Source organism: Phalacrocorax aristotelis, chromosome 8 (genome assembly GCF_949628215.1).
Source record: "Phalacrocorax aristotelis chromosome 8, bGulAri2.1, whole genome shotgun sequence".
Taxonomy (NCBI): Eukaryota; Metazoa; Chordata; class Aves; order Suliformes; family Phalacrocoracidae; genus Phalacrocorax; species Phalacrocorax aristotelis.
Genome location: NC_134283.1, coordinates 29,922,290 through 29,945,483, shown reverse-complemented (window position 1 = coordinate 29,945,483; position 23,194 = coordinate 29,922,290). Strand labels below are relative to the sequence as shown.

The 23,194-nt window shown below is 39.0% G+C and overlaps 1 protein-coding gene across 12 annotated transcripts; it reads right to left on the bottom strand.

The window, feature by feature from the left end:
• Positions 1 to 330: 330 nt before the first annotated feature.
• Positions 331 to 22,830, bottom strand: SPDL1 (spindle apparatus coiled-coil protein 1). Of its 12 annotated transcripts, XR_012662102.1 has the most exons (15): positions 22,529 to 22,765; positions 22,050 to 22,121; positions 20,877 to 20,924; positions 18,881 to 19,075; positions 17,610 to 17,786; positions 17,113 to 17,307; positions 16,626 to 16,775; positions 15,864 to 15,962; positions 14,892 to 15,002; positions 11,971 to 12,111; positions 10,315 to 10,421; positions 9,407 to 9,594; positions 8,170 to 8,488; positions 7,537 to 7,696; positions 331 to 1,012 (listed from the first exon to the last, which is right to left on the bottom strand). XR_012662102.1 is itself a non-coding variant. In XM_075102165.1 (14 exons), the coding sequence occupies exons 4-14, from the start codon at positions 19,037 to 19,039 to the stop codon at positions 862 to 864; spliced, it is 1,797 nt and encodes a 598-aa protein (XP_074958266.1). In that variant the 5' UTR covers positions 19,040 to 19,075; positions 20,877 to 20,924; positions 22,050 to 22,121; positions 22,759 to 22,830; the 3' UTR covers positions 331 to 861. The 12 variants fall into 12 exon arrangements, 11 of the variants coding, with proteins under 11 accessions (XP_074958266.1, XP_074958264.1, XP_074958265.1 ...); XM_075102165.1 differs by lacking the exon at positions 7,537 to 7,696 and having other exon boundaries at positions 22,759 to 22,830; XM_075102163.1 differs by lacking the exon at positions 7,537 to 7,696.
• Between the last annotated feature and the right edge of the window lie 364 nt (positions 22,831 to 23,194).

Sequence of the window (23,194 nt, the reverse complement as noted above, 5' to 3'; positions counted from 1 at the left end):
ATTCACCAGAGAGAACTTAAACCATACTATGAGTCAAATGAAGTAATCTTAAACTTCCATATAAATGCTGGGGGGAAAAAAAAATATCAATGGAACTAGCTTAAATATTATCCTCAGAATTTCTCTCTATGAAGTGTCATCCGAAAGTTAGAGAGTTAAGATCCATCTCCTAAAAACACAACAACACACAGCACGTGCATTACAATTTCTTAGGTTTTATTGAGTGGTACTTTTTTTTTTTATAAACCAAGTCCTTTCTACAAAGTACCTCACCTCTCAATCAAAACCTGACACTTTTAGATTTTTTTCTCCAATGCAATACAAATTAAATTTTAGAAAGGAAGAAAAAGGTTTATTTTAGTTATTAGTACAAATACAAGAATGTATAGAGCTTCAAAAGAACACTGTCCCACAAAATGCATAAAAAGATTCACATGCACCCTTGGAATCAGGTCAGTCTAAAAGTTGACCAATTACACATTAGGACCAATTACATCAACGTTGTCTAGTCTGTCTTGCTTAGGGGTGACCCGTCTTGTCATATAATAAAACCTCTGCAGCAAGTACTTCTTTTTCAGGATAGCACTGTGCTTCTAACAAACAATGATTTACACTGTTTAGAGACTTAGCCAAGACTCAAGACGAGGCAACACTTCACGTCACATCACCAGGGAACTTAACAGATGCCCTCTGGGAAGTTAAGATATCAAAAGTGCAACTCTCACAAATACAATCATACCCTTCATAGAGCAAGGCAGATCAATATCTAAGGTAGGAACCTGTAGGCTTGTGTGACAGAAGTTTACTCAGTATTTCCTGCTGAAGGAAGACTCCAAATTGTTCAGGCTCCTTCCAGAAGGTTTATTGCTGAGCACACTGGGTTTCAGAAGTTGGCTTAGAAGATACATACAACGTAGTATATCTTTTCTTTTGTGTTTTCTTCTCAGTTGTGATTTCATTTTCTTTCTTATCTTCTTTTTCTGTAGTTTCAAATCTGGATTCAGCTGTTAACCTATAGGCAAAGCAACCATTCTAAATACATATTTAGTTAATAAAAAACAAGGCTAAAAGAAGAGTTTCAAGCAAACTCAACAAGCCAACTGGCATACATGAGCATCCATATTCAAAGACAGAGCAAGCAGTGTTTAATAATAAAGTGAGACAAAATAAAGCACTTTTCCATCAGTCCTGTTCACATTTCATCCCTTTAAGTACAGTCTTCGCCCTGCCACCCCCTCATCTGCTAAAATGTTTGGTAAGACAGGTTACTGAATGTGTTAACTGGTTGAGATCATCCTTTAGAAAAACCAGTGCCTGTGCCATGCACATAAAGGAGATCAGGTCCACAAAAGATCAACTGCAAGAGAAAAGTCCCACCAGCATAATACAAACATGAAGTCAAGCATTTTTCTTTAACACCACCAAAAAAAGGCTACACTTTAAAAATATGCTAGTTTCCAACCTAGTTCTGTGCTACAACTGCCTTATCTTAATGCCTGAGTATCTGAAGTTGTTGGAAAATAAAATTTATTTTCAGGCTCTAAATTATATCATTTGTCCACCGACATGCTTTAATTCTGCCATGAACATAAACAGAAAAACAACTGCCACATTGTAAATTAAAAACAAGATTTAGACATCTGAGCACAGTCAGATGTTTTGATTATTTAAGAATAACTTAAACATACAAACATGTCATTAGAACAAGTTGATCAACAGTGGTATTTACTCAACCAAATCACCCACAACCAATTGACTATTACACACGATTACTTCCACAGCAAAACAAATTATGGAAAATGACTTCCAAATTAAACATTGCTTTACATACCAACACAAATTCTATGCTGCTTCATCACCTTATCTGTGAAAGCAATTCTCTAGTGACCTTGTGAATTTCTAGTGGTCTCAAGAGCCTCCAGTGAGCAACCCACAACCACCTACAGCTGCTTTCAGTGATGGTTTTCCAAACAAGTATAGCTGCTACCCAGTTGTTAGAGATTTATTTGCAATATAGAGATGCATCTGAAGATGAGGACTCTGAATGGAGCTGTAACAAAAGAGTTTGGGGAAGTTTAGCTACAGATTTCCCACCCCACCCCCCAGTCTATCTTTACACACAAATATATCAAACTTTTCTTATCCATCACAAGCAATCTGCACATTACTTCCTATAAGCACTGTCTCAAACTAAAGAGAAACACGCTTTGCTGTGCATCTCCCCTATGTCAATGTTTATTCCACCATTTGCTTTGTAGTAAGTCCACACCTGTAATTCTGATGGCTAACCATATTTTGTCCCTAGTCAGCTTTCCCCCAGCTGCCCTCCATTTTAGGTGTGCTGCTACTTGTAAGCAGCCAAACAATTATACGGTTACAACAAGAACCAGTTATTCAGGGAAGAAGGGAAGGAGAAAAAGTGTAATCTTAGTAATCACTTTCTGGTTAGCATTTAGTCTACAGTTCAGCCTATGCTTCCCCAGCAGCTGTAATTAGGGATGGACAGCTTGTGTCTATGAATCTGTTCCTGTGGTAGATTCTCTTCATTTGTCCCTCCACTCTTCTGCCTTACAACAAGCTCTATCCAAGGCCACCAAAACACATTACTCCAGTGGCCACAATTTCCAACAAGCATTTCCTATTAAAATAGAAAACAAAGCAAGAAATCAAACAAACCGAAAGGCCAAGTAAAAACTGAATTGACTTAAAATATGTTCCAAAGAAGCACCATTGGATTTATAGAAAATACTCTCCTTTTAAAAATTATCCAATACTGTAGTGTATTGTGTAACAAGTCTGGAAATCACATTCATATCAGAAACATTACATTGTTTCATAAAAGTAAACAACTATTAGAACTCATTATTTGGAGAGGAAAAAATTTTTTATGCTTTGAATGCGTACCAAAATGTTTATGCAAGTCAGCATAAATTACACTAACTTCCTCAGACTAAAACTACGTTAATAAATACCTAAAGTAGTTTATCAGAGGACTGATACTGACTTAAGATTAAATGAATGAGCCATCTCACATTTGTAAGCTACACTTTTTAGTTACAGCTTTTATCTGCAACAGCAATAGATTGCCATAATTTGCTTCACTTATGAAAACCTTAGTTTATGGCAGTGAGGTACTCAGAAATGCCCAGATTCAAATAATTGAGTTTTAATCTGACAATGAACAGACAATCCAAGAAAATCAGTTTTTCCTCTTTCATTGCTAGTATCTTATAGTTGGCTTGCAAATGCTCCAGGAGTGATTATTCTACAGTCTACAAGTTGTTAAACCATATTTTCATTACTAAACAAGTGATTTAAAAAACCCATGTTTTACTAGTGTATAGTAGATCACGTCTACAGGCTGCTGCATATAACAGACAAAATGATTGAGTTCAGAGTTAACAGATTCAAAAGTTAGCAGCTGAGCATCATCTTATGAAATTAAGCCACATTAAAAAAATCAGCCAGTCCCTTTTTAAATTATTTTCTACCAACCTTCATGATAATGAAGGAGCAGCAGAGGCCAAGTGTTATGAACTAACTGTAACCCCCATCCCCCTGCGCCACTCTGTGAGGAGGTAGTAGAAGTTGGGAATGAAGGAGTGAAATTGAGCCTGGGAAGAGGGGTTAGGGCATAGGGGCAATGTGGTTGGCTGTCTTTCCTGCTGTCACACTATTCTTAATCGGCAGTGAATTAATCTTCCCCAAATCAAGTCTGTTTTGCCTGTGACTAATTGATCCCTCACTTGATTTTAACACACAAGCTGTCTCCCTCATTTTCTCCCTGACCATGTTGCAGAGGGGGAGTGAGGGCAGCTGGATGGGCAGCTAGCAGCAAGCCAATGTTAACCCACCACAGTCCTCATACCAAGCCAACTCACAGACCACCCTTTCTAGCACTGTTATTTCATCAAGTGTTTGCACAAGGAAATGGATGGATCTGAAGAGATGACAGTTGACACTTCCACTTAAAAAAATTGCTTGTGAAACTATGATATGATTCTATCCAGTTTTGACTTTTGCAGACTCCAGAAACAAGACAATGAGGGTTCCTTCTACCCATTTAAGGAAGATCAACTAGTCTCTCATCAGATGGAGCTTTACTTCCTGAGGACGAATGCCATGCCTACAACCCCAAAAGGAATATTAGTTATCCAGATCTCCTGCTGAGCCAAGTGGCTCTAGGCACTTCCTGCTGCTGTTTGAACAAAGTCCAAATGAGGTAGATTTGGGATATATAATCCACTAAATAAGTAAAAAGAGCAAATAAGCTCTTACGCATACAAGCCCTTCTTTAAATCAAACTAAATCAAACAACCTCAAATCTAAATGCAAACTAAGTTGGGCAGCAAGGGCTGCAATTTGCTATTTCAGTAGTGGAGAAAAGCATTCCAACACAGAAGTGTCTCTCTTTACAGACCAGTTGGCCTAACAAATATCACTACCTGTAACCTTTGAATTGTCCGAATTACAGTAGCAATTAACAACTAAAATTAATCACTTATTAAAATCTTTAGTCTCAACTACTATGTTCTCAACACTCACATACCGTAACCTAATCAGTACCATCACCTAATGAAGTATTTCAATGTTTACTTGCTTTAAACTTTTGTAAGTATATACAGATGCACTGCAGATATGGTTTAGGAGACATGGTAGTGTTGGGTTGATGGTTGGACTTGATGATCCTAGAGGTCTTTTCCAACCTTAATGATTCTATATGTACACATGCTCTTAGTTCAAAGAAATCACATTAGCAGGAAGACTTCAAACAAGGATATCTGTCACCCATAGAAGAACATACAGATCACTTCTGACTATTTCGTCACCTCCTAAGTTAAGATCACAGAATGGTAGGGGTTGAAGAGACCTCTGGAGATCATCTAGACCAACCCCCCTTCTTGAACAGGTACACCTAGAACAGGGGGCACAGGACTGCTTTCAGGAGGGTTTTGAATATTTGCAGAGGAGACTTCACAATCGGCCTGGGCAGCCTCTTCCAGTGCTCTCTTGCCCTCAAACTAAACAAGTTTTTCCTCATATTCAGGTGGAACTTCCTGTGTTCCCATTTGTGCCCATTGCCCCTTGTCCTGTTGTTGGGCACCACTGAAAAGAGACTGGCCCCATCCTCTTGACACCCACCCTTCAGATATTTATAAGCATTGATGAGATCCCTCCTCAGTCTTCTCTTTTCCAGGCTGAACAAACCCAGGTCTCTCAGCCTTTCCTCATAAGGGAGATGCTCCAGTCCCCTCATCATGATCATAGCTCGCCACTGGACTCTCTCCAGTAGTTCCCTGTCTTCCTTGAACTGGGGAGCCCGGAACTGGACACAGTACTCCAGGTGTGGTCTCACTAGGGCAGACTAGAAGGGGAGGATAACCTCCCTCCACCTGCTGGCCAGACTCCTTTTAATGCACCCCAGGATACTGGTTGGCCTTCTTGGCCACAAGGGCACATTGCTGGCTCATGGCCAGCTTGTTGTCCACCAGCACTCCCAGGTCCTTCTCAACAGAGCTGCTTTCTAGCAGATCACCCCCAACCTGTACTGGTGCATGGGATTGTTCCTCCCCAGGTGCAGGACCTTGCACTTGCTCTTGTTGAATTTCATGAGGTTCCCCGTGGCCCAGCTCTCCAGCCTGTCCAAGTCTCACTGAATGGCAGCACAGCCTTTTGGTGTATCAGCCACTCGTCCCAGCTTGGTATCAATCACCAGACTTGCTGAGGTTACACTCTGTCTCTTCAACCACGTCACTGATGGATATGTTGAACAGGACTGGACCCAGCACAGACCCCTGGGGAGCACCGGTAGTTAAACACCACCAGCCAGACTCTGCCCTGTTGATCACAACCTTCTGAGCTCTGCCGTTAAGCCAGTTCTCAATCCACCTCACTGTCCTCTCATCTAACCCACACGTCCTTAGCTTGTCTGTGAGGGTGTTATGGGAGACAGTGTCTAATGCCTTGCTGAAGTCGAGGTAAACAACATCCACTGCTCCCCCTTGAGAGCAAGCTGCCAAAAAACTTTTCAAACACCATTTTCTAGAAATGAAGTTTGCAATCCTTTCACAGTTACTATGGCCCTTTTCACAGCCACATTTCATGGACTAACGATGACAGAGCTAGAGTAATTACTGCACAAAAACTACTCCAGTTACAGAAATAACCCCCAATTACCACAACAGCCTTTCCAGCCAGAACATCACATCTTACTTAACACAAGGTGAAACCCTGACAGTTGGCCACCATGTATGTGCCAATTATTTTTTCCTCCCCCAAACTCTCCATTTTTGGGTCCACATTCCTGCTCAAGTTGTCACTATTTTTTTTTTGCCTTTGCCTTAATTCTATTTCTCTGTAGGATTTGGCCACACCCATCACACAACACCCCAGGAATCTTTAGTGTTTAGAAACCCAACCTCTCAAATACTCATAATAAAATCTGACTTCCTATTTCATAATAAGTCGTAACAGATCAGGGTTAAGTAAACCCTCAATGTTATCATATCATCATCATTAATTGGTGATTTAGTAGTTCATTAGCTCAATCGTAAACATGAACAGAACCTGCTGCCTGGATTTGCCTTTTACAGGTTCATACCACCATTGAAGACAACTTCAAAGCTTATATGGAGTTTTGTGGCTTTTTTGTTGTTATTGTCTTGGTGGGTTTTATTTTTTAAAATCTACTGATTTATGTTTTAATCCTATTTGAACCAAGAGCAACAGGTGCAAGGTTAGAAGCCTCCCTCTGAACTATGACTTCATCTTCGTCTTCCACTTTTTCGACATGCTCTGTTTTCAAACATCATCCCCAACAAAATAATTTCCTCTCCTCACCCTCTCTCTGGTAAGTTTACCCCTTCAGTTCACATAAACTACTTCCAACAACCCTATCTTCCTTTTCAAAAGAAATATGAGAAAGTGAGTTAAGCTTTTGAGACCCAGGTGACACACGATCTGTTCCTTCATGTGTACAGACCACTGTCAAAACACTCACTAAATTATCCTATCTTCCCTCCCAACTTTCACCACCCATGTCTGACTTCCCTGATCTTTTCTGCTCAGCAACAGCCCCTGCATATTTGGACACAGCTACTTCAACTGCTGTTTCTGCCATATTCTTTCCAGGCTATCTCAGAAGATTGCAATTAACAGATTTGAAGTAACCAAACAGTATATCCAATACAACCTCAAATAATTGATCCAAAATAACAATCCAATTCCTTCTTAATTCCATTAATTTTGGATACACTGTATGTATTTCCATGTGTTAGGCTTTCCTCCATCTTTGAAGTGCTGTCGTTCTAGATTCAATAAACTAGTTTTACTAGCAGACATTAGCAAGTTGTAAGCTCAAAGCATCTAGACTATCCCAGACCTTTTTTCCCCTCCTCCTCTCCCAAGCACTCCAACATGTGTTTACTAAGATTACAAATATGAACAGAATACAAAAGCATCAGCTGGGAAAAAAATCATCAGCATTACTTTTATCAAGATAAAGTTGTAGCTAATTACTGTACTGAGTTGCCTTACCATCTGCCACAAAGGAACTTAAATTCTCCGTTCAGGAGGAAAACTTCATCTTAGTTCCGCAGTTTTGTTTCTAGTTATCATGCATCCAGATTATGGAAGTCAGTTGTCCATCAGTACAAACAGCACCATTAATTGTCTATTGTCTTGTACAATGCAAGTTCTGTTAACCCAATTCAGGTTAAAGATTAGTTTAAATAATTTTTAGGCTTTTAGCTAAATCTGAAGGTTGACGAGGGCTGAAATCAGGTACAAACCTAAAGCATAATACCTATTGCCTTTGCTACTTTGACATGTAACAGTCGTGCGGCAGCTTTGAAGGGACCAAGAAAACAGTCCTATTTCTCAAGTAAGAGTGAGCTGTCATGCTATCTGCACACCTGAAACATTTTTAAGTAATGGGATAAGTTATTTCAAAGATTGTTACAGTTTCAAGAGTCTTTTTCATTAGTCATGAGTTTAGTCTTTCTAAGAGGTTTTGAGAGGTTCAATGTAGGCAGCCGGAGCTGAGGAATTATACTGCATGCAACACTGAGGAAATAAATGAAGAAGTGGATAGCATAGTTCATGCAGCGAAAGAAAAGAGATGCAGGTCTGTGATGATTGCCTTGACCATAGACAGAAGCTGACACTGACCTTGAGGCAGCCGAAGTCAAGGAATTACTTCCACTTCTACTACACGAAGTAAAGGCATCATGATTCTTATCTTTAATTTTAACTCTCTTTGTTTCCCTTTCAGGTTCAACTACTCTTTGCATTGCTTGAAGAGCTACATTTACTGGTGGTGCTTCAAGAGCATGTTTTTTTGGAGAAGCATCACTTTGCTCCATGTTCTTGGAAGTTGTGTTTGTTTCTTCCTTACTTGGCAATTGAGTGAGAGCAGCTTCTTTTACTGAAGTACTGTCCACTGGAATCTTCTCCCTCTTCTTTTTAATTTTAATGCCTTTAAGTAATTCTAAGGAAAAAAAGCAATACTTTGTACACAAGTGAAGCTGGGGTTAACCTGTCCACCAACATGTTAATAATAAAATAAGGAATATTTCACATGACTGAAGTCCTTGAAATAATTCTCAACAGACAATTTACATCCCTTAAAGAATGCTGATAACATATGAAAGGACAAATAAGCATCCCAAAAGAAAGGTGGTTTTTTTTGTCTCTATCAAGCTTTCTCCCCATCCGCTCTCCCTCTTTACCAAGGCTTTAAATTAGATGCTCTGAACTACATGAATATGCTCAATTATTTTATTTCCATTTTGAAAGCTGCTGAGGTAAGCTTCCGCAATTAAGACTTTAAAATTAAATCCTCTGGGTACAGACAAGTACCAAAACCAATTCACCTATCTGGCTCCCCATTCATCTTCCTCCACAGGCTACAACTCCTTTTTTCTGCACATACCCAGGTATGAGCTGTTTTTCAGGTGGGCCTCTGTTGTCAAACTTAATCCATATTAAGCTTGAGCTACTAAACAGTTTCTCCTCTAAATGCTTTGCACTTACCTACATTGGGAAAGCTGACGCTTCTCAGAGATACTGCTACTGTTATGAAAAGCATTTCCTAAGCATTTGCTCATGCCTACTACACTATGGTCATCTAGCTATACTCTAAAGCCTCTGAGCCCTGTAATCTGTATTCTTTAGCCTTCTGACATTAATGTTCGTATACATACTGAAGTAAGGTCCTTGAGCAAGGTACAGCTTTTCTATTTAAGTTCAGCAGGTTTTGGACCAGATCATCATCAAAAAGGTAGCCATTTAAACATTAGTTTTTATCTGGAGCTAACCCAACCTCTTCCCGCTTAATGTCATTCAACTTGTGAAGGTTGAAAGGACTAGATATTTATTTTTTTCCATACGGAAAAGTAATATTTACCTTCAGGTTCGTATTTCATTTTTAGCTCATCCAGCATAACTCGCAAGTTCATATTCTCACTCTGACAAGCTTGTAAATGTCTCTCATTTGTGAAGAGTTTCCTTTCAACTTCCAGAACCCTTTGGCTCTCATACAGGGCTTTCATCCTCTGCAAGGACAGTTCATTTTTCAAGCTTTCAGTTTCTTTGCTAGGGTGGGAGGAAAGTTATACAGTCACTCAGACTTGGTTGTTGGTGGGGGGTTTTTTTTTTTTTTTTTGCTTCTTTTGTTTGGTTGGTTTTGGGTTTTTTTAGTACAGCAGAGAAAAAGCCACCTAAGCTTCCAGCAGCTTCACATAAAATTAATATTTATACACTAGTAGGAAATTAAAGAGACCTCAATGAAAGTTTTCACTTGAACTTGACGTAGAGCAGTGAGTTTAGTTACCAGAGATATAACACTTGCTAAAAGCAAAGCTGTATGCTGAACACCACACATGTGCATATGTGACTGGTTTGAGAAGCTCTCCCTAACCTACAAATTCACTATCAGGGGTCTTTAGCCTCCATATAAATTAATATAACTACTTCTATAACCGACAATACAAGCTTTACACAAAGGTGTTACCCTAAGAGACCAACACAACAATAATTCTGTTGATACTCAGTGCATGTCTATAATACTATAAATACTACAATACTACAGTACTATGAAATAGTTCTGCTGCTATCTTCTGCAACAATAAGTAAAGTGACAAACAACACAACTCTCAGTCTGTTAATGAACATAGGATGGTTCCACAGCATTAGCAGATGAGTGTATTTGCACACAGTAGCAGACTACATACAGACAAACTGTAATAAAAACAAGTAGCTAGAAGATAACCAGATCACAACCAACCTCTAGACCTCAGACCATTAGGTACTTACTTTGAGTTGTCAAGTTTCATTTGGAGTAAATCTGCATAATAACCATCTTCAGACTCTCCTTTTGAGCTACTACCAGCTCTGGATTCTTCCATATTCTCATATAAAGTCTGATAAAGAAAAAACATCACGTTGTCAAACAGTGACCTTTCAGAACCACATTAGTTCGGTCCTTGGGTGAATTCTTCCATGCATTTCTATAGGAAGCCTCACAATAGGGGCACTTAAACTTTTAAGAGAGCTCAGTTGCTCAGAGTACTTCCTCATTTGGTACATGTGCAAATAGCACTGAGACAGCGCTCTCATTCACTGAAAGAAATACAAAAAAGCAAGTTCTGAACTCCAGAAGTTTTTTGAATAGCATTGCAGAATAGTTATCTTCCTTTTAACTAAATTTCCTGTATTTTCAAGTTAACCCACAGGGAATTAGTTTCAGCCTTTATTTCTAGGCTTCAGCAGCTGTACCCAAAGATAAGGAATACAAGCCATGTTAATCAACAGCCAAAATCTCAAAATCAATTGCATCTTTTAGATTAGAAAGTTGGGTCATAATAAAGACAGTTTATTGCATTAATGGCATCTATAAAATGCATCAGTAACATGACATTCTGGGGCTTTTGTTTTGTGGTTTTTTTTCCTGAACAAACAGTACTTGGATTTAATACTGTCCCACAGATCTCTCAGGCTTCTGTCAGTCGCTGACTACAGGTACTTTTGTTGGTTATCTGAATCCATCATTTAATTTCCTGGCACTACTTATTTATGGCATAGAGACAAAAATAAATACAGATCAAGCTTATACATTAGAAATCTGGTAAAGCTATCAAGCTGTCTCAGTTGCTTACTGAAATGGGTTAAGCCTAGCTTTATGCCACTTTGGTTAAACTCAGAATAGAGGACACTATCCTGGAAAGCGTAATCCTAAGGCATAAGCTAATACACCTAAGTTTACATTCCTAAGCTGTGATAAGAAAGGGCCAAGTCAAGTCCCTAAGTACGTAAGAAAATAAGTGAGTCTACAGTTCCTCACTCTGTATCCACACAAACATCAGTAACATTACAATAGTGCATACAGGTGTTCTCATGTATTTCTCACCTTCCAAAATATTGATGAGATGCTATCAAGTTGCATAAGAGGACTAAAGAAATTGCTTTACAAGAACGATAAAGTAATTCATTCTTTCTAGAAAAGAGCATGCCTCATGTGCAAAGTTAAGATGCATTAAGGAAATGAATACCCAGGAAATCCAACATAGCTGAGACTAAAAAGCGATAAAACCTAAGTACACAGAGTAAAAATGTGAAATGGTTATGTTTTCCAAAAGAAGAATCAGATGTCATAGCTCAGTGAACTTTGACCAAGTAATTGAATTTAAATACTACAGGCAACTACGTAAAATATGAAGGTGCTGCACACAGGAACCCAGAAAAAATTGTTTCTTCAAACCAGGCGTTGGGTTGTGTAGAATTTTCTGCTTCTTTGAACTTCACAAGTGTATGCTCTCCAGCTGCAAAATAAAACTTTGGTCAAATAAAGGCACGGGTAGGCTTTGGATCCCTTTTCAAACCTGAGCATGGACTTCAGATAGTTTTCATAATTCTTGTTCTCATGTTTTACCTTCTGATTATCACTTTTCCACTTAATAACAGACCACATACCTTAAATTTTTCTAGCTGCCTCACTTTCATAAGAAGATCTTCTATCTCACCATTCTTTTGTTCTAACATCGACTGTAAGCGTTCCAGCTGCTCAAATTCTGCTTGAGAGCCTTTCATCTGTAGCAGTGTAGCCATCTGCAGCTGGAAAAAAGGAAAAAAAATTCCTTACAACAAATACTGGGTTAAGTGACTGAAAATCTCAGCTTCTTACCCAGAAGAATTAGTGTACTCAAGCCTTGTCATTCTACCCTGAATATAGAAGCACACTGGATGCTTAAACTCAGCAGTCTTCACAACAGAGTCTTCACAGAATCACTGAATGGCAGGGGTCAGAAGGGACCCCTGGAAATTGTCTTGTCCAACCCCCCTGCTTGAGCAGGGACACATGGAGCAGGGTGCACAGGACTGCATCCAGGCGGGTTTTTGATAGTTTCACAACTATCATCATCATAGGTAGACACCAAAAATCTTTAGGACAACTGAAGCCTTACTGAACAGAGTAGTCCTGAGGTGTCATATCTTCCTCCGTATTGACTAAGGAACCTATAAATACACTGTCAAGGACACACACAACATTTCACATTCAAACTGTAAACACCAAGTCAGCTAGAATCAAACTACAGTCCAGGCTTGTTTACCAGAGTTAAAAATGCATTTATTGAGAACTTTTCACTTTGGAAAAAACACACCCTAGTTCATCAATGAGTTTAAAAACTCTTTTTTTGCAGTTCTGATACCAAGGTACAGATAACACTCTGAGTTTGCCTTCTGTAATATTAATCCAACAATTTCAGCTTCTTCAGTGTAAGACATCCATTCAAGCAAAGGAATGCCCTTTGTCATTGCTAAAGGAGAAGTTACCAAGGAAAACTCTTGCATTTATAGCAGATTTTTCTGATGCTGTTAACACAATAGTATCACAGTATGAGAGCCTTAACACATTCAGTTGTAAATGATACATCAGACATTTGAACAGCTGGAGAAACAATATGAAATGCAATAATGGAAAGACTCAACAGGGTGTTAGTGATAACTGTAGCATTTTACCAGCCTAGTCAGTATGGATAAGGTAGTACTGTAGGACACTTTGAGAAATCACAAGGAAAGATCAGCTGAAACAAATTAGACTACAGATTAACAGACCAAGTGAGAGAAGAGCATTTACCATACAGAATCTCCTATGTCAAGTAAAGGATACTAACGATTCTGTACATAAACTAGAGCTAAAGATTCAATCATCCTCCTCATAGCTTCTACAGCACCTAAGGGAGGCAAAATTTTAACACCCCCTGGCTGACTGAAACTATCCTTACATTTCCCAAGCATGTGGTCACCTAACCTCTTCCTCTTTCTCTTAAAAGCCCACTTGCTAACTGTCAGAATTGCAAATTGCAGTGGATTTACATAAAAACAAAGAACAGAAACATTAAGAAACTGGAAGGGATACTGTGGGCTGTGGAAAATACACCAGACATGGTAAAACTTTCACAGGAGTTCTGCTTACATTCTGTTCAGGAGTCAGAACTTCAGAAGCCATCAGTAAATACCCCAATTCAGACATTCTGACCACTAAAGCTACAACAACAGTCAGTTACACTGTTGGAATCAGCTGCTGAATGAAGAGATTCGTTAACTATAGATGGAACTTTAACACACAGCATCCCAATGCAACACAAAGCAGAAAGGATGCTAACAGGGATTCAAGATGGCAGCTTAAGCAAAACAGCTGTCCTAACAAACTGCTTATCTCCAATATTGATATTAGAAGAATTATGGGGACAAATGAGCACAAATTGAAATTCCAAATGAAAACATTAAGTAATAAAACAGGGATGCCAATTTGCCTCAGTTTTTGGTAACAATCTTCAGTATTAGGAACATTTCTTATACCATTCAATCAGCATGACTGACTTACCCTCACAAGGAGAAAATGTCTGAAGAAACTGATCCTATTCATTACTACTCACTCAAATCCTTAGCTCTCAAGGTCAGATTTTAGTAAAAGAGAATTCCTTTGCTGCATCAGTAGTTCTTTTCCTGTCCTTTAAGAATGTTTCAATTATTTTCAACCTACTTCTCCACAAAAGCTAGGCAACACAAACTTGTATCTTCAGTGTTACTCATTATCATCACTCTTGATGCTTAAGCACTCTCCTCAATCTGCACAATCAAGTATTTGATCAAAATGAAAGGATCCACTCTTGTGCTGGAAAATCAGAATACCAACATGAAAACAGTTGGCAGTTTTGCAGCATCCCCTTTACATTATCTTGTAAATTGGCTTCTGCTAACTAGTTCTCAGCAGTATTAACCAACAGGCTCCCATCCTATGAAAGTGTAGTCTAAATGAAACAGTTATGACAGAAATTATGACTTATTCTTGCACTAAAGATAGAGAGAAGCAAGAAAAATATGGACAAACATGAAAACAAGAAAGCAACCCAGAGAGGAAAAAAAAGCTCAGTGTGATCAGAGGACAGAGTACAATCCTGCCCTTTCCTTGACATTTTGTTCCTCAGTCACAGTTCATATACTACATGAGTCACTTATTTGAGTAAGAGTTAGATCAGAAAAGAAAAAGCAATTGTCAAGACAAACTGAATGTTAGTTTGACTCATGGGAGTTGTGTTACACTTTTATCCGTTTAACAACTACTGCCAAAGTAAGCAAACATAGTGCTTTCAGCATAACTTGGAGTTCTAGGGTAAAGTACTAACACCAGTAGCAATATAAAAATGCTGATGTACCATAAAAGTCAAATAGCACAATGACATCTCACTTGTTTTTTCTCCCATTTCCCCCCTGCCCCCCCAGACTACTGTACCATATTTTAAAGACAATCAGATCCCCTAGCCTGTGTACTAAAGCATTGCCTTATCAGACCCCAAGGAAACCCTGGAGTATTACAGTAATTGTCATACCTTCATTCTGTGCAATTGTTCTCTAGTGAATGCATGCTGTTTTTGTAGTGACTGATATTTTATTTTCACACTGATCAGCTGTCGTTCCATTTCTGCCCTACGGTCCTCCACCTACAGAACATTGTTAACAATTATTACTATGAAAATTATAGCACTTGTTGGCACTTGGATGACGAGTTTTACAAGATGTTACCTAGCAATTCATGTTGGTTCTGCAAATACTGCTTTTCCAGCAACTGTACTTGAAAATATGCCCTACTGTCATTACCTCTGAGACAAGTAGACGTTGCTGCAGCAGCCAAAGCCCTATCAGTAAAGTGCAACAGATTTTCCTTTTGTTCTTTTCATATCAAAATTAAGTAATATTTCATATGCTTCAGTGTTGCTGCAGAATAGTTTAGTCCATTGACATCAGAACAAATAGTTTAAAAAAATAAAGTGAACTGCATACCAATTCAACCCGTTCCCTGGGTGTTGTCAGAAAACAACTTCCTATGCATATAACAGCAGCTGAACTCTTATTCAAAAAACTAATTCAAAACCCCCTCCCAAATGCTCAAACACCCAGCCATTTTCAGCACCTTTTTAGAAGGCAGCATTTAACAGTATTTCCCATACTATCTTCTGCATTGAAGGAGGCTTACCAGCTGAATAAAACTACTGAAGAGCTGAGAGCTGCAGACAGAACTGTCACAAACCTTCAGTCCCACCTTAATAGCATAATAACCAGGTAACTTTACGCAATTCCATTAACTTCACTAACTCCCCAACTTCAGAGTGTACATAAAACTTTTTTTCATAGGTCAGCTCCTAGACAGTTCAACGGTGAAGTAGTATTTGAGGAATAGATATTCATGCTGGCCAGAGCAGGTACAGATACTCTAATATTTTCAATGAAATATAAGAAATAAAATTTATGAAGTATTTCTTCTTTCCTCTATATATTCTCAGGTACCTGTGGCATAACTGTACCTCGGCAAAGAGAGAATTGCCTTTACTTGTAGGGTCCAAAGTTTGCTGTACGGCATGATCCAGCTGAATCTGAAGTTCTTGATTAGCTTCACGAGCTTTCTAGATTAAAGCAAAGAGGATATTAGTCATTGTTGCATCTGACGTACTGCATATATTTAACCAGATAGTTATACCTCTTTTCCATTTCCTATGCCTTTAGCACAGATTATCTTGTACTGCAGTGCTTAACTGTGCATATACTTCTTCTATTCAGTAAGAGACAATCAATTTTGTTTCACCAAAAGGCTTAATATTACACTTGTTCTTCAGGACAAGAGCATAACTAAAACCTTTGAAGGAAAACTTTGATTTTTATCAATTGGATTAATGGTATTAGGACTATTAACCTTGCTTTGCTATTTAGTCACAAATCTTCTCTCTTCCATAGTAGAGAGTAGTTTTCCAAGGCACTCAGTAGGAACTTGAAATAAGAATTATATCAGTGACCTGTGAGAAGGTCCTGTTATGAGGCAGAATACTGCAATGCAAAGGATCCCCATACACAGCTTTCCGCAAAAGAATGCCAATATAGAGAGTATTTAGCAAGAGGCGATACCAAACATGACTAGTCAATATTCCTTTTTTCCACTCTGCCTTCTTTCTCTCCCTCCCTCCTCAGAATTCCTCTCTCAAAACTCCTTGGATTTCACTGAAAAGCTAGCACTATAACTTGTGGAATTCAGGGATTATCCACCACTGTTGAAAAAAAATTAAAAAGAATACCTCTAATGCATTACAGTAAGAAACAACTTCTTTTTCCCTCTCTTCTTTTTCTCCCTGTAGACGTTCCAGCTGGTTACGTAAATTACTGTTTATGAGTTCTAATTGTTCTTTACTGTACTGCAGTTCATTCAGCTTTTCTTCAACATTGGCCTAAACAACAAAAATTCCCAAGTATGAAATAAAAAGTTTATAAACAATTAGAAGAACAAGAGGCCCATGTGAACCAAACAGGTTTGTTCATAGTTACTTTTAAATACAAAACTACAAAAACTACGGTTTGGTTGTAATTTCTTTTAATACAAAAATATTATCTTGAAGAGGTTATATTAGTCTAGTTATTAAGCCTTTTTTTCTGTGCCTATTTTCTTACTAGTAAGCCAATCATAAGGTAGCAATATACATAAACCATCTAAAAAATGAGAAGAAAGGCACAAATTTTATCTCCAACCAGTCTACACTCCTAATTATTAAAGTACTAGTCACGCACCTTCACACTTTCTAGTTCAGTGAGTTCTATCTGAAGATTGAGCATTTCTGAAGACATGGTCTCATGTACACGTTCAGACATCATGTGTAACTCTTCTGCTTTGGCAGCAATTATTTCCTTCTGATGATCCACTTTGTGTCTTAATTGTTTCTCTGAGAGTCGCGTTTCATCTAGTTCTGCTTTCAGGTTCTCCAACTTAAAGACAGTTGACAACTAAGTAGTACCATTTCATAAAAAATTCTTGAAAAGCACAATTTTCACTCGGTTCTAATTACAGAAAATGTCTCAGAAATACAACTTAAACTTTCAAAAATAAGCTTTGAAATTTAACATCATTCACAATGTAACTATGCACACGTTTGTTAAAAACCAACCAAACAAGCTCCTACACATTAAAACTATTAGATTTGTTTTGGTAGTAAGTGTGCAATTATGGGTTAAATACATATTCTTCAAAATGCTATTAGCAACGTTTTAGCTGTATCTTAGTGCCAAACCTTGTTTTTAAGGTCACTGATTTCTTGCCCATAGACTCTTGCAAGCTGTTCTTTCTGTTTATCCAGTTGCATGCTTTGCTGTTGCTTAAGGGAATCACATTCAAAACTCAAGCTTTCCAACATTCGATTCTTGAGTTCAATTTCTCTCTGAAGAGAGTATTTCTCTTGTTCAAATTTCTGAAAGAAATAACATACTAATAAATCTAGATGTCATATTCACAAATGCTTGGGGAACAATCTACTCAGATCAAAACTAAATGCCCAAACCTTGTAGCTCATTCAACCTTTTGCTGAAGTCCCATTTAGGGACTTGTCAAACCCATGTTTAAAAAAATATAAACACCAAACACAACCAACAAAAAAACCAACCCTCTCGGGTTGTCTGCACAAAAGGATGATCCTGCCCTGCGTTCCTTGTCACTTGTGCTTTCCAGCTGCCTCTCTTGCACTAAGCTTAGTAACAGCCAACTGATCGGAATTAAGGTATTAGGGTTCATTCAGAATAACATGGTGCTACAACTCTCCAGCTGGTTAAAAAAAGGAACCAAGAACAACAACAAAACCACAAACATTTTCACTCTATCACCAGAGGAGGGATGGTTGCACAGCCAGAAACAGACTAAATGAAGAAAATGGTGTATCTGAAGCATGGGCTGACTGAAAACAAACAAAAATTAAAGTGTTTATGAAAAGCAGAAGATATTTTCCTGATTGAAATTTTCTTGCACAATTACTAAGAAAACTAGTTGACCAAATAGTACCTCTACATTTCAACACTACACCACTCTCTTCCCTGAACTGCAAAGAAATGTACTAATAAATTCAGAATTCCTTGGTATTTAGAAAATTTTAAAACTTCACTACAGAAGAAACCAATTTTACAGTCTTGTTGCTAGTGTTCTTTTTACAGCTTTAAGAGATACAAAGCTTGCAAAGACAGCATAACATTAATGAATTGCTAAATGTACCAAACAAATGCTCTAAATCAAATTTATTTTAGCACTTAGCATTCATTTTCATGAAAGGCAATTAATCCTACACAGTACTGAACACTGGATGCATAATTAGCTATAAAACCCTGTGCCAGTTAGATAAAATTACGGTCAATATCTTAGTGCAGAGATAAAGCGCCCCCTCTACAAATACTTAAACAAAAAAGGTTTATTAAAATAAATCTAGACTCTAAAAGGCATTTAACACATCTGTTAAAAAATAGTTAAAATAAAACAAAGCTCCTGACTGCTTTTTTTCCTCCAAGTTTAAAACATCACCTCAGTTTTCTCTGTCAATTCACGGCGTGTTTGATCCAACTGATTTTGAACTTCACTTTGGGACTCCAATAAATGCAAGCCATACTGTGCAGCCTTTCTTCGCTCATTCTCTGCTTCCTTGAGTTGCTGCCTAAGACTTAAAATGGTGTCTGTCTCCATTTTTCTTCCTTCTGTTACTTCAACTTCGCAAACAAACTGATTAAAAAATATTTTGCAGTAAGTTACAGTAGTTCATCTAAAAGAAGTTATTAGATTTCCTTTCTTAATCAGGATACAAGGATATATTTTTGCATTAATACAAGACAAAAAAGGTAGCTCATAAACTAACACTCCTATGAACAGTAAAATAATACATATTTCTCCATAAACTTGGTTAACATCTTATTCCTGACTATGTCTTAAGTAATAGCATGCAGCAAAACAACTCCTGTGTACCCAGCCTGGTTTTGTAGCACACGAGAACCAGAGTTAATTAGTGTATAGCTATCTTGCCATATGCAAGAGAACGCTAGGAAATATCTCTGTAAAAACACTTTCATGCATATGACTGACAGTATTTTCTGTGGTATTATAAGTAAAGCCACGCTAACTATATAGCATTACTTGTATACACAAATAACACTTCAGACTCATATAGGCAGCTGTATTAGCAGGACAGTTTACTCCTAACAACACATGTGGGATATAGAAACAGATAAAGGTAATTGATTTAAAGAGTCAAAAATAGAAACCCTGTTAAAATATATGGAATATTAACAGAGGGATTTTTATTTAAGTACTTAATGGAGCCTTTCATGACTGTTTTCCACTCTAAACTTAAGTCACTGCTGGTAACCTATTTGTTAATAACCATGTCTTTGTTACATGTTTCAGAAAATTCATCCATTTCTATCTTTTTATGATAACGGAAGAAACAAGTAAAGGTGAATTTTGGAGAAAGTTAGTCAAAATGAATCCAAACAAACGAAATATTTTAAATAATAAAAATCAAGTGAAACCAACACCATAAGCTTGTATGACTGCTTGCTCCCAAATCTACTAAATCAGCACACTGCAACAAATCCTATTAAGACAGAAATTACTAAGCAACTCAGGCTTCTGAACAACATAAGCCAAGAGTTACCTCAGAAAATATGCAGTAACAATAATAAATATAAAAAACTCTGCCGTTGGTTTTTCAAAGCCAGGGTTCATAATTTTTATATTATTCCAAGATTAGAGTAATTCTTTATTGAAGATCTTATTCTGTACTTTTTCTTTTTACATAAACAATTTAATTGTTGCCATTTCTTACTGGCACATAGATTATCCTTATGAATGCTACCAGGTGCTGGTCTTAATCAAGAGCAAATTTCACAGCTCACCACAGGAGAAGTTATTTTTAAGGGTCATTACTGTAATGTAATGCAGTCTTTTTTTTCTCCTAACTTTTATTCAACAGCTTCCTATAAAAGGAAAAAAGTAATCTTAACATGTAAAAGCGTATCATTCCAAAATTATGCTAATTGCTTTCAGAGATACAAGATGGAAATTATTAAATTCTGTTTTCAACTTTCCATCGCTTATTGTAATTCAAGATTAACACATACAAAGACACTTTATATGGCATGGGGCTGAAACTTCACTTTTTCACATCTAGCCATTGCAAAGCTTGAAATACAGTTTTGCACACTTATGCCAAAGTAAGCCAAAGACAGGAATTTTGCATACAGATAACTAAGACTCAACAATATTATGACTAGTGCAATGTCACAGACACTGCATAAAGTTTAATAATGAAAAGTTTAATAGTAAGATATAGCAATACAAGCATACAGGCAAACACTCCTGGCGTGAATTTGCATTAGTAAAGGGGGGTGAATCAATCCTTATTCACTTCATATAGAGAATTTTTAAAACAGCTTTATTTTCTGATCAAACAACAGTATAGAGGCGATGTAGCAATTTGATCGCTCCTAGTTTACTAAGTTAAATTTGAGTAACATTTTAAACTCACCTTCAGAAGTCCATTTAAATCTTTCTTGACCGTTTTCTCGTACTCCACCTTTAAAATAAGAGACAAAAAAAAAGTGACAGTTGTCTAGTCCAGATGAGTATAAGCTGCCATTATAGCACAGTCCTTCACAGCAGTCCTTTTCTGGAAAGACTTAATGTCTCTGGCCCTCTCATGAAAATGCAGATCACAAACTATAACCCCACAGAAATGCAAATCTTATTCAAGTCTCAGTTGAGGCAGCTGTCAGATAGTTTAGAAACAGTCAGATCAGGCAGTGTTGCCAAAGGATAGATGATCTGCAATTGGCCGGTGGGGGAAGTAAACAGGCTACACCCCGGGTCACCTTCTTCTAGCACACATATAATTTTTAAGGGTTGTTTGGGGATTGTATCTTGCTCCCTCCTACTTCTTCAATCTCTTTTGCATGCTGTCCTTCAGTTTCACATACAAGATGTTTGAGCTCTTAATAAATCATCTACTGCATCATATTAAAAATATCTTAGGCTTTTCTTTAAGTTTTTAGTTGAAGTACAGAAGAGAAATAGTTTTCCTATTCACACGTTCCTTGCCAACTACTAGGGAAAACATCAAGTACGGCTTTTGTGGAACAGACATCCTCAAGTTTTCATTGTCAGTTTTGGATGACGTTAATCAGACAAGTCCAGGTAACTTTGTTCATAAACCTGTATTACTATATAGGGAACTAACTGCCTACAATTTAGGATTATACATGAGGTTAAGTAAGCTATTGTGAAAATGTTTTAAATAAGGTGAGCAGATAGGAGGTGAAGTAACAGAAGTCAATCTCCATTTATTCTACCAAGAGTTGCTTGCTTTTGGCTAATTATCTTCAAAAATTTTGTGACAGATTCTGTACTGAGGGCTCCAGACCTTGATTACTCAACCATTTAAGTACTCCTTGATAGAAATAATTGGGTAGGAGATAAAAAGGCACCCTCCCAGCATGCAAACTTTCTTCTCCCAGTCTGTAACTGTTCTAGGTAAACTGCTATTCCCAGGGGTCATATGCAACAGCCACCTATGTTCTGATCTATTCAAAAGTATCTACAAGTTTTCTGATCGCTAAGATAATTAGCAAGATAGTTTCTCTCCCTTAAGCCAGGTATTTCCCTTGTAATTCAATTACTTAAACAAATCCATTTTTTCACCTACCAAGTTGCACACTCGAGCTGAAACAGCTTCAGGACTAATCACCTTCCACAAAATACATTCTTGGGTGGATAACTATTAGAGAGAAAAAAAAAATATCAGACTACAGCCTAATTTTTCAGTCGCTGCAAAGCACTCTGCAACAGGCTCTGTTCGCACTTTGCTTAAGGAGCGTGGCGCAGTGTTGTACCTATTCTTTCATCGCGGACAGGACCCTTCTGCAGCCCCGGCCGCCCGCTGCACGGCGCTAGCCGCGGCCGGACCGGCCCGGCCCGCCTCAACCCGACCGAGGCAAAGGACTGGCCCCGCACACGCCTCGTACAGAACCACGGCCCATGGCTTACAGCCGGCTTTGTTTTCTCCAGTGAATCGCCCCCCACCGCTACCACAACCCTAACGACCAAAAAGTGAGCGGGGGGGGGGAAGGCCCTTCGCTCGGCGCAGCGCCTGCGGGGGCCGAGGAACGGAACAGCCCGTCCCACCTCTGACAACAGGAACGCACTGGCAGCGCAGCCCGCCGAGGGGGACAGGAACCTTCCTCTTCCTCCTCCTTCCCCGAACCCCTCGGGCCCGCCGCCTGGCAGCGCCCTACCGCAGACAAGGAGCGGCGAAGAGGCAGTAACAGCCCCACAGAGGAGGGGACGTGCCCCCTCAGAGCACACCGACCGGGCACTACCTCGACGTCGCCACCGCTCCCACAATTCAAACTTACCACCGCGACACCGCCCTAAATCTCGCGAGAGCCACCGCCTCCCTACCCCGTCCCGCCAGCACGCGCGTGCGCGGTGCGGCCAGCGCCGCTGCGTGGGAGGGCGCACGCGCCTGGGCGCGGGGCTTGTCAGGAGAGGCGGGTCCGGGCCTCCCCGCGCTAGCGCCCGCCAGGGAGCAGCGGCTGGGGGGGGGGGGTGTGGGTCGCTGTGGGTCGGAGGAGGCACGCTGGTGGTGCCGGGGTGAAAGGGTTATTGCGGAGGTACGATGAGCCGGGGGCGGCCATAGAGCGAGCAGCTCAGTTTTAGTTCTCCGCCCACACATGGCCGGAGCACAGCAGGCGGGGGGTGCAACGTATATGCTTGGCCGCAGAGCCACTGCAATGCCGCCTTGTCAAAGAAAGCGCGCAGAGTAACTGCTGAGAATCAAAGCGTACAGAG